The sequence below is a fragment of the Cydia splendana genome, chromosome 19 (assembly GCF_910591565.1).
Source record: "Cydia splendana chromosome 19, ilCydSple1.2, whole genome shotgun sequence".
NCBI classification, from domain to species: domain Eukaryota; kingdom Metazoa; phylum Arthropoda; class Insecta; order Lepidoptera; family Tortricidae; genus Cydia; species Cydia splendana.
Genome location: NC_085978.1, coordinates 10643136 through 10655699, shown reverse-complemented (window position 1 = coordinate 10655699; position 12564 = coordinate 10643136). Strand labels below are relative to the sequence as shown.

Sequence of the window (12564 nt, the reverse complement as noted above, 5' to 3'; positions counted from 1 at the left end):
AATCGAGGGAAATGTATTCAAAACAAACATAATGTTCGCATTTGACGTTGTTATCAATGACCGCAAAAAAACCGGCTGAACTTGTTATGTTGATAAAAAGTTTATTACAATACACTTACACTAAACAATAAACTTACGCAATGATTTTATCCCACCACCCACCGGACCCACCCTCGTAATCGTTGGCTCCACGAAGGGTTGTAAAAAACGCCCCACGCGAACGGTAGATACCAAATAATTGACATACATATTTTTATTTTAATATAATGCAGGAATGTCCAATATGCGTCCATTGTATTAACAAAGTCCCAAATAACCGAGACCTTTTAAACCTTATTGGAATTCGCAAAAGGTTCACAAATGGCACCTCTGCGGTTCTTTTATACTCGCATAAAAAATATGCTCAGCGCGTATGGCAAACCATTAAATTGTACAGTTTTATCAACTTACCATTATCAGACGATTCCAATACGACACATGTGGCTGCCATTAAACATTGTCAGTAGGCGTTAATCAAGGCTGGGCCGTTCGAAAAAATACATTTAAATTCAATGCGGATTCCATGAGTCCTTAAATGGAATATAGATGTCCGGATTTTGATTAGATTGAGCGGTGACCCAGACAAACTACGCGGTTTGTGGGTGAATGTGTGGTGAATGATATTAATGTAAGCGGATAAGGAATTTAATAATAGTTTAATATACACATATACAGTAATAATATCAAACGGGAAAAACCGCTAGTAAATCAGAATCAGGGGTAAAAGTGGTATGTGCGGTTTTAAATCTGGACGTAGCGGTTTCGATAGTTCGTTTTAGCAGTTGCTTATCGGTAACGAAAATGATCATGAAACTTGCATACTGCGAAGGAATTTCAAGATATTATGTGTCAAGTCTCCAATCCTACCAACTAAGCTACCAAGGGAATCGCAACTGTAGTCATATAGTGCAATGAAAAGGAGGAATGTGCCCAACAGTGACGTAATTATGTATTACCATACCTACAACTGATGAATAGGGAAAGCTTATTAACAGGGAAACAATGTATGAACGAAAACCCACCTCAAGTGGTATAATAAAATGTGACCTGCCATTTATGTTTTTATCATTAGTTGACTTGCCAGTTTTCCAATGTATGAATCAAAACTAAGTGGCATAAGGAAATCAGTCTCTATCAGTTGACTCACCAGTTTCCCAAAGGGTTGGGCAATGACCATGGAATTTCACTTGCTAACTTCAAAATTCCGAAAGAAGCTTTTGGATTTCTCGAAGACGGCTGGACCTAATTGGAAACTTCTTATTTTGTGTGAAAGGGTACTTAGCAATTAGTCCCAATGTCATTAATGTCATTATGCTTCTTAGAATCTGATGATGGAATCCTGGAGATATTAAGGAAACTCTTAAAAATATTATAGGCACACCCAGAGTAATTAAGATATTTTTTATTTACTTAGTAGTAACCCGAGCAATTATTCTCTATAATAATAAATTACTTAATTTGTATGTATTTGTAACCACCAACTTCGAGATGCCTCAGTGTAAGATGCACTGGTGCTTATCAAATCTTTCGGGTGTGGCGGCAATATCGACACGCTAGTGATAACTTCAATAACTTTTGTGATAATTATAAACCTAATATCAATGTAGCATTTCCTAAATTTCCTGATTCATAATTCATAAGATACCTACAAATGACGCTACTGACTGTATTATTATAGTTATTGTGGATTGTTCTACTAATTATTATTTCAGGCTCGGCGTTTATTATCAAAATATACTCGTTATCCAAAATATACCCAAGGTTAGGCTCAGATTTTCTGCTAATCAACTACATTTAACAAAATATTTAATACAGTTGAATAGCTGAATATATGTATACAAAAAGATACACTCAAATAGGTAATAGTTTAGTTCTGCTTTTCGGAATGGTAACAAATAATAACACAAATACCTAAACCAAAATGTATCGGAATACTAACTTAATTAGCGATAGTGATAAAGAACATTTTGTTTCGTTAACAAACAAATTAAGTTTTCGCTGTTAATTTCTGTCGAAACAGAAAGCTCACCAATTGCTCTGAAACAGTTAACTATCGAAATAACTTCCGCGATGCACTTATTGACCCATTTTTAAGCCGCAAGGCTTCTTTGGTAGCTTGAATTTCACCTTTGTACCCTTTTTCATCAATGTATGTATTTAGTTAACATTAAATAAAATTTGAGTTTCATAAAAATCAAACACATGAACAGTCACCTTGTCAAATAAATGTATAAATCCGGCCGCTGTTAGGTTTCGCAAGACATTTGAATATAGCCAATAATGTTACTCCTGACAAATGAGATGAATTTAACGACACTTCTGTAAACAAACTCTTTAATCGGTGTAAGGCTGTAGGGCCAACACACATACCCACGATACGACGTCGTATCGTGAGACGACGCGACATCGTCTCTCGTTGCGACGTCGTGTAACGTTACGACGTCGTATCGTGGCGCGATACGACGTCGTGTCGCGGCACAATACGTCGTGTCTGGACATTTTACGACGTCGTGTCACGTTATACAAATAATTCAATATTTGTGGAAAATTCTTAATCAATAATTTTCCACGATTCATATTTTATTGACAGATATGGCGATTCATAAGTTATGAAAGACGTGACAGATAGACGGACGGACAGAGTCATAAGGGTTTTTTTGTACGGAACCACCTTTTTGGTACGAAACCCTAAAAACCATAATATGTATTAAGAATAGCGCTAAAATATATGCATGTAGTGACTGTTTACCGTTATTGCCATTATCTACTAGAGCCTTTGCGAGCTGTCTTGCGAGCCCAATGGTCACGCCATTATGAAAAATCGTTCATGGACTTGTAGTATGAAGGCATATGACATATGAGTATAATTATTAATTTGTTGTGCTAACGGTACTTTCGAATCGTAGTCTGATTGTGGTCGACTAAAACTACGATGCGATATCGCGTCGTGAATCAATCAATGCACATCGTAGATTTCCACGTTACGGCGCCGCAACGTGACACGACGTGGTAAAATGTCCAGACACGACGTCGTATTGTGCCGCGACACGATGTCGTATCGCGCCACGATACGACGTCGTAACGTTACACGACGTCGCAACGTGAGACGATGTCGCGTCGTCTTACGATACGACGTCGTATCGTGGGTTTGTGTGCCGGCCCTTAAGGGCCCCCGAATTTATTCAAACCAATTTCGTGCCACTTTTGTGACAAGACCTGTAGTTAGACATCGAAACGATGTCTTTGTTTAACTAAGGGCACGACATACTTTTGGCTGCATCGTAATTATTAAGAGTTGGGTCAGTCACCCCAAGTACGCGTTAAATTGTTGCGCATGCCAAAATGCGCATACTACAGAACCGATTTAGAACTCTCGATTACTTCGCATTAAGAACTCGATGACGGCCTTTAAAATGCGAATTTAGACGGAACCAACGTTGACGATGTGGTAGGTCTTGTAGATGCCGCGCTTACAAAACAAAACGGATTCCAAAAGAACAAATCGACGACATTAGCAGGGTTTAATTTGGTCCATTATATTTCTAAAAGCTTAGATGAGTCGAACCGCACAACGGCAGTCTTTATAGATATGACTAAAGCCTTTGATTTCGTTAGTCATTCACTCCTACTGCAAAAATTAGAACTGTATGGAATTAGAGGACCTGCTCTAGATTGGTTAAAAACATATCTAGAAAACAGAACCCAATGTGTTGAAATAACTAGTCTCAATAAACAAAACGAGGAAACTGTACATCGATCAGAATTTATACACAACGAATATGGCGTTCCTCAAGGAAGTGTGCTAGGCCCCCTGCTATTCAACATCTATATAAATGAATTGCCTGAAGTGGTTCCATGCAAATCAGTTCTATTCGCAGATGACATCTCACTAATCATTACCGCGGAAAAAAATGAAATTAATGATGAATATAATAATAAAATAAATAGAATTCTGGAATTATTAATTAATTGGTTAAAACAACAAAATTTAGAAATTAACATAAGTAAAACTAATGCTGTACAATTTTACATAAAGAAAGAAATTAGTAATGAGTTATATTTGAATTATGATCAAGAAATAATTAATGAAGTGAATGATGTGACATTTTTAGGTTTAAAACTTGATGCTTCCTTAAATTGGGATTCTCAAATTGAAAGTGTTTGTAGCAAAGTCAATAGATTTGTGTATGTACTAAGTAGGTTAAGACGCACTGCTACTCTGGAAGCGACCTTGGCTGCTTACCATGGTTATGTTAGCTCTCAACTAAGATACGGACTAATTCTGTGGGGTAACTGTACAAACTTTGAAAGGGCCTTCATAGCCCAAAAGAAATGTATAAGGGCAATATGTGGTGTGGCCCCAGATGAATCGTGTAAACCCATTTTTGTAAAACTAAATATATTGCCCCTGCCTTGTCTATATATTTTAGAGGTTTGCGTCTTTGTTAAAAAACATATGGATCTTTTTAAAACGGCTAAAGAAGTATACCCTCGAAACACTAGAAATCCTGAAAGGCTGGCACATGATTACATTCCAAGGACTGCATTTTTCTCAAAGCAGTGCTATATAATGTGTATAAAATTGTTTAACAAGTTGCCGCCGGAAATTCAACGACTACCTTTTAACAGCTTTCGAAAAAGTGTAGCAGACTTGTTGCGGAAAAAACAGTATTATAATATAGGGACGTTTCTTTTAGACAACATTTAAACTTATTGTTTCTGGTCATTAATTAATTAATTATTATTTATATTTTGACATTATATTTCGATTTTATTCTTTATTTTATTTTACTTATTGGTTCTGGTCGGAAGGTATTGTAAATAATTAATTAATTAATTGATTATGTTGTTTTAGCTATAATTTGTATATAAAATTGTTATTTAATAAAATAATATAGATTTAGGCTAGCTTGTAAGGTTTGCATGCTGTGCATGGACGGCTAAGAGGACGGACTTTCTTATAAATATAATGTACCAACTATTGTAACTCCTTTTTTTGCAAATAAAATATTATGAATTATGAATTATTATGAATTACGAGTTTAAGCCCTTCAACAGATTCCTTCATATTGAGAACCTATGTACATGTTACATACAATTAATATATTACTTTTAACGTAGGTACAACTCTAGCCTCCTAAGACCCAGAGTCATTTTTGCAGTTTTGAATTTGGAACCTTCTTTTATTCCATTATAATTCAAAATTCGATTTTAATTTGTTCTTTTTAAAGGAACTCAGGACTTAGGAGGTTAGAGCTCAGTTCCTCAGAGTATTGTATTGGATAATTCATTATTCTTAGTAGGTACCTACTTATATGTAATTTGTTTATTTTTATGGACCACATAACACAATAGTTAATGAATCAGGGCTCTACCTAAATCGCTCAAATATGCAAGAGCGATAAAGAGGCAAAAAGACAATTTTCGAACTAGGTATGATATATAAATTATGTTATTTTATAGTGTCTTCTGGCATCCGCTGCTACAGCTGCGAGGTAGAGCACACTACAGCGTACAACAAGGTAGCCAAGACATTTCAAGCCACGCAGACGTGCGACCACTTCAACGGCAGCGACGACAATGCCATAGATTGCCCGGAGTCAACCATGTGCGTCAAGCGAGTGACTACGCAGGACATCGGGCCAGATCGTAAGGATATTTATTGTTATTTGATAGTGTAGTTAGTACTCCGTAAAACCAAGAGGCGAGACGCAAAAGCACGTCAACGTTGTAAACATTGCAACGTGGGAAAGATGTCAGTACCACGGAGTGCCTGTAGTCAACCATGTGTATCAAGCGGGTCACATACTAAGGATATTATTAATAACTAGCGACCCGCCCCGGCCTCGCTCGGATTACTCTTAACAAATCTCTCTCTCCTTAACAAACTAAACACCTAAACTTTCCTCAAGAATCACTCTATTGATAGGCGAAAACCGCTGATAAATGATGATAAATGAAAATCGCTGTGAATACGCACATATATCCTTATTTAAAGTATAGGTAGGAATATAATTAATTATATTATAAAAAATAACTCATGTATAGGTTCATGATTTCACCAAAAATTCCAAACCGCAACGAATTCCCGCACAGCGAAATACAAAGTATTTATAAATAATAATACATCGGTAATTAATATGTACCTATTTGTGTAAATTAAACCTTATTCCTATGAGATATAAGCTAAATTTGCATTTGCACATAAGAGGGAAACTTTATACGTGATTTAAAATTTAATTAGTAGGAAAAATATATCGAAATTGACAGTATCGTATCTTGTCTATGTGTCGCTTATGTTATAATCAACAACCTTGAATTAAGCAGTTTAAGCTTCGAGCAACACGAAGGAAGGGAGGCGGCATTCGCACTATTTCCCCTCTGCCGAGGTACAAGATTAGCGCGTCAATCTAATCTAGCGCGGGTAATAAAACTATGTAGTTGCACTTGGATTTTTCACTAGACCGAGTCCAGACGCGCGCGTGATCACTTCTGCACAAAAATGCCTGTTTGCTCGGTTTTTTGTTATAAAAAGAGGTCGGGGACATCAAATTTACAAAAAGAAAGTGTTACATTTCACATGTGATATTTTTTTTTACATATCATACATTTAATTACATTCAAACACAATTATTATATTTTAGTCTCATGTAATTGTTGGATTTATCGATTTTGCTCGCTCAGTACAAATTGCGGATCGGTCGAGCGACAAATCCGACTTCTGATCTCTCAGAATACAATAACATACTTCAACGAAAATGTGTTAGTGTGCGTGTTGTGACACTTGTCACTCGTCCGTACACAAAAAGAGATCGAGGTGTGCAAGATTTGTCTTTGACGTGTGTCATTTTCTATGTATTTGTGTCGTCATTACAGATTGGATTTTGTATGTAAGTGTGTGAGAAGTGCGACTGTGTGCACAGTGTGCACCTTTCCCCCCGCGAAAAATGGCAGAAAGATTTGTACGGTGAGATATCGCTTGGGCCCCTCCCTTCCGATGTGTCGGAAGCCGGTGTTGCTCGAAGAGTTTAAGTATATAATGTAAGCGGGCGGGTTTCGAAATTATTCAAAATGGTCTTAATCTAGGTGATTGCAATTAACTTAGTTTTGTAATCATATTATTCTCTTTATTCATCATCCTTCTTAGGCTAGGGTTTTTATAATATGAATATAAAAGGAAAATATAAAAACACTTACAAAACAATAAAAATACATATAAACACATTATAAAAAACCAGCGAAGCAAGGCCCAAGCTACCGGTGGTCAGGGCTGCAGAGAGAGGAACCGACGTACTATCCGCGCCGTGTCCAAGATCACCGCCTTCTGCATCTGACCCTTGATCCAACCACCTAGCGAGAGTCTCTCAAGATGTTGGTCGAGACTCTTCGCTATTAGACCGTTCGTAATCATATTTATTGTTACGAACAATATGTGACACAAATAGTTTTAAATAAATCTTTCCACTTCTCATGCTCAAAAAGTGCACCTTTATGTCGTGCGTAGACGACATAAAATCGCATTTTATGCTCTAGAGCATAAAGTAAAATCATCTATTACGACCCTTATTGACTTAGCAATAAAGTCCAAATTCTAAAGTCAAAAAATTGCCTCGGGTAAAAATAGGTCACTTTATGCCCTTGTTGTACAATCTACTATTGTTTTTCCAGTTTCAACCAAAAGCGTCAGACGCGGCTGCGCCCCTCAAACCACTGAGGGCATGCAAGAAAAAGTCGGCAGGCATTGGAGGCCTGTGAACAAAATCTACGAAGTGTATGAAGAGGGTTGCATTGACGACCCTAGTAACGAGCATAAGCTTACTAAAACAGTGCTGTGTTACTGCAGGGGAGACCTGTGTAACAGTAGCGGGAAAATATCTATATTACCCGCTACTTTACTGATAGCATTAGGAACACTGTTCCTATTTCGTCCGTGTACTTAAAATTGTTTATTTATTTTTAATTTAGAACACAATATTTTAGGTTATTAGTTAGAAATAGGCGATACAGTAGGTAGATAGTGGAGCAACTCATAGCAATTTGTCAGTTTTGAATTTGCTTAAAGAACAACTAAATTAATGTTACTTACAATTTAGTTAAGAAAGATTATATAATGTTATTTGCCGATTTCACGCACATGAACGTTTCCACGTTACTATTTTTTTTCCTATTTTATTCTGGTGTCCCACTGCTGGGCAAAGGCCCTTGATCTCCACATCTCCCGATATAGTGCTACTACTACGTTATTATGTTATTAATACTCAGTAACTCAAAATGGCAAAAATCTAGTTACTTTGTAGTGTACGATTATAAACCCAATACATAGTTTATAATTCAGTCCAGAAGATAGGAGCATTCATAAAAATAATATACTCGACATTTAATATTTTAGAACTGTATTAAATACGGGTAAGGACAAGGCGCCAGTAGTTTTAAGTGTCATAAATAAGAATTATATTCGTTCAAAGAACTATCATACTTAATGTGCTTTTAAACTTTTTATAGTAGAATAAATAATAGAATACAGGAAGATTACGCACACAGATCTTAAAATACAAGGTCTCGACTTTTAAAACTTAAATATCCAGGCGTAAACGAGCTCTCAATGGCAAAGCACTAAACTAAATAAATGTTATGCTATTCTTATCTCGCTTGACAAGGTTTTAAGTGTATTAAATATTATTATTGGTCAACCGTATACCCGGAGGGTCATCCGCATTCGAGGGAAGCCAGTGCTGTCAAACTGGTTTAACTTGACAGACATTCAGACGTACTCTATGAGAGTAACCACTGATGAAACTCACCTTAGTCGATTTCATGTTTATTTTTATATTTATGTTACCAATATCCAATGTAAAAAAAACATATTAATAGCAAAACAAAAATAATGTTAACGATAAGTTTTATACTGATATCCTAAAGTAGGACAAATGAGGTATGAAAAGTTATTATCTAATGCAGGCGTATTTATGTAAAAATATGATTGAGAAGATATTGTCAAGTAAATACAACTGTAAGGTGTAAGTCCTAAAAAGTATAACATTTATGAGTAAACGCGGGTATCTCAAGAAGTACACGCCTGTATTCTGTGAGTTTGCTATTTCTAATTTTGGATACTAGTGTAATTATTTTAATACCTTGGTGTTCAGAGTAGTTGTACATGTTATATTACTCGTACATTATGCATGAATTTAATGGGCTTTAAGTCCTTGACTTCGTGCAAATCTAGATAATTACTAAATTATGTAAATAAGGCTGTAGACTGTACTTGCGTGACTTGCATGATATTTTTTGTAATATGTGAAAGGTATGCATCCCATCACGCGAGTGTAAGATATCTATATTTTTTTCTTCTTTAGAATGCAGTTAAAAAAAAACAATTAGTCTAAGTCTTTGTATTAGCTAAAGTCGTTGTCAAGAGTCATGAAGTGATATACTAAGCTCTATGAATAATTATAAGATATAAAATTGTATGTTATTTTAGCTACTGCCTGTATATGAGGATTGGTCATGTGACATTCCTACTTTCGCATTTATTATTTTATTACTTACTGATAATTGTAAAAATATACCAAAGGCTAGTGCTGTAATATTAAATTGTATAAGAATAACATTAAAAGTATAAACAACTGTCCATTTTTTCATTTTGTAGGATATAAGATATATATTTCAGCTCAGCCACTTATTAATCCACATTTTGGCTATTGTTTACGTATTTTTATTTTAGCATACCTCTTACAAATATTTGTTTTCTTCCATGTTAGTTTCAAGGTTTGATTTGATCATGGCGACAGGGCGACACCGTATAGCGATAGCTATAGTTTATTGTGTTATGTGAAGTTTAGAAACTCATTTTTAGGGTTCCATACCCAAAGGGTAAAAACGGGACTCTAGCCCTATTAGTAAGACTCCGCTGTCCGTCTGTCTGTCTGTCACTAGGCTGTATCTCATGAACCGTGATAGCTAGGCAGTTGAAATTTTCACAGATGATGTACTTCTGGTGTCGCTATAACAACAAATACTAAAAACAGAATATAATAAATATTTAAGTGGGGCTCCCATACAACAAACGTGTGTGCGAGTCCGACTCGCACTTGGCCGGTTTTATTGTTTAAGAATTGTTCTTTAAGACCTATGACCTAACTACGTCTGTGGCACATGTACTAGCATCAGTACATCGTAAAATACGGAGTACACAAGCTTGGTAAAACAAAGTGTACTTACATTGGCGTGGTTTTCGACGAGACACAAGAACACGACGTCCTCCCTCAGCAGCCGGACGGCGCCGTGCAGCGGCTGCGGCGTCTTGCTCTTCAGCATGCGGTAGAGCAGGGCGGACGACATGTGCGCGAAGTCTTCGCCTGCCAAATTAATTGATAACATTTATTTTAACTCTGGAACGACGTAGTAGCTCAGGACCTGCTCAACCTCGGCCATGGCGACTGGCGAGAGCTATCGCAAGATCGAGAGGCATGGCGTGATCTGGTGTAGGAGGCCAGGACTCACTTTGGGTCGTTGCGTCACTGTAGTAAGTATTTTAACTCTTGGTTACTTAAAAAATACTGAATTTATTTAGGAGCCTTCCTGTGTGACCATGTCGGCATTGTCGGCTCCAGAAAGCCTTCACATGACTACTGACGCGCACGGCTACAGCCAGCATTTAGGGCCAAAGGACAATTAGTCATATGAATGCTGTGTTTATTTTATTGTTGTTGGAATTACTACAGTTCTATAAAATATGTGATTCTCACATAAAAACAGGATTAAGTTTTATTAAAAAAATGATTTACTGTTTTGAAGATAAAAAATTACCTGTAAGATCATCCCAGTGAGCAGAAATCAGTCCGGAACAATGTTCTTTGAGAGCCGATGCCCCAATCTCATCAGCGGCAGAGTAGAACTTTACACAAGTCCTGTAATGAAACAAGTATTCTGATATTTATTCTGTCTCTTCTCTTTGTCTAATATCTCAAGAGCTCTTCCACAAATCAAAACAGTAGCCCGATAATATTAGAAGTATTAATATTTATTTATTTGATAATAATTAGTACCTATTATAATTTTTTTAACTCTTTGTGATAAGTACAGGAGTCGGACCAAGCTAATTCTGTAGGGCATTTGTAATGACAAAATGTGGTAAAGTAATCCCTAATGTCAAATTTCTATGAAAACATGATTTAAATACTGACACTACCCTACTTTGTTCTGTTTAAGTTGGTGTAAAGTTAGCTCAGAGGGACTCTAGTAGTAGGTATTCAATAATAACTTGATACAAATTCAGCAACATTTTATAACTTACTTTTCAAAAGGAGAGATACATTAATCAACTCAATAAATTAACTTTATTTCATAGCAATTCAATATCTTTTAACTATAAAGTTCACAAGATCAATCATCAATGTAACAATTTCAACTTAAAAGAGCTGATGTGCTGGATATTTAAGGGAAGGTAGGACAATGGCCCTATCATTCTGGAAACGTCGTATATACTTCCCTGAACCAATCTGATTATGGTCTTGCAACTGATTCCAGATATTATATAAGAAAAAAAAACCGGACAAGTGTGAGTCAGACTCGCCCACCGAGGGTTCCGTAGTTTTTAGTATTTGTTGTTATAGCAGCAACACAAATACATCATCTGTGAAAATTTCAACTGTCTAGCTATCACGGTTCGTGAGATACAGCCTGGTGATAGACGGACGGGGACGGACGGACAGTGGAGTCCCGTTTTACCCTTTGGGTACGGAACCCTAAAAATGTATCAATTAAAACTGGTCAATTGAAGAATCCTCACCTGACTCCCACACTGGCAATAAGGGCCTGTTCACACTTCCCCACCAAACCGTTAAGCTTGAAGTTGGCTGCGGACTTCATGAGCTGAAGTGCAAACATGTCTCCCCGAGTCAGGTCCACTACGTCTGTGTAAAGCCATTTGAGCAGCGCTGCACCAACATCATCAGGGAGCACTGACCAGTCTGAAAATGTATTATCATTGATGAGTCACAACAAAACTGTAAGATACAAGGCCAGGGTATAGGTATAATTATTATACCTAAATCTGACTTTTGTGAAGGAGTGAATTTTCTGTACGGTAGTACTATTAGGTATTCTGTGACAAGGCCATAAAATAATATATTTGATGCAACAATGTACAAAATAAAAGTGAATAAGCTTTCTAAATGTTATAAACAATTAAACAAACTCACCCAACTCCTTCAGGTCTTTCAATGCTTCTTCATTCCAATCATCAGATCGGGCACACAAGACAAACTTATGACCCGGCATAGACTTGCTCTGTAACTTTATTTGTATGTCTGAATAGGTTTCTCTGCCGTAGAGTGTCGCTACGGTCATGAGCAGCCGCGCGACGAAACTCGTCTCGCTCAAGTCACCGGCCGATGCGGCCGCAAGTGTATACTTGCGCTCCACTTCTGCACAGTGACTCTGCAGCTTACTGTACTCCTCCTTTAGCAGCGCCAAGTGCTGCTGAAGCTTCGTCACCTCGCTGGACGCTGCGCAAACAAACAT

General features: G+C 36.9%; 2 protein-coding genes across 2 annotated transcripts in view; one reads left to right on the top strand and one right to left on the bottom strand.

The window, feature by feature from the left end:
* The window catches only part of LOC134800333 (uncharacterized), a 42876-nt gene extending 33211 nt beyond the window's left edge, over positions 1-9665 (top strand). The window contains exons 6-7 of the mRNA XM_063772833.1: positions 5503-5688; positions 7708-9665. Of these exons, the coding sequence (XP_063628903.1) occupies positions 5503-5688; positions 7708-7979 (458 nt within the window). The 3' untranslated portion in view covers positions 7980-9665. The remainder of the gene's footprint in view (positions 1-5502; positions 5689-7707) is intronic.
* The window catches only part of LOC134800274 (rabankyrin-5), a 68323-nt gene extending 55759 nt beyond the window's left edge, over positions 1-12564 (bottom strand). The window contains exons 1-4 of the mRNA XM_063772784.1: positions 12243-12564; positions 11831-12011; positions 10849-10949; positions 10261-10397 (exon numbers count right to left, since the gene is read on the bottom strand). Of these exons, the coding sequence (XP_063628854.1) occupies positions 10261-10397; positions 10849-10949; positions 11831-12011; positions 12243-12564 (741 nt within the window). The remainder of the gene's footprint in view (positions 1-10260; positions 10398-10848; positions 10950-11830; positions 12012-12242) is intronic.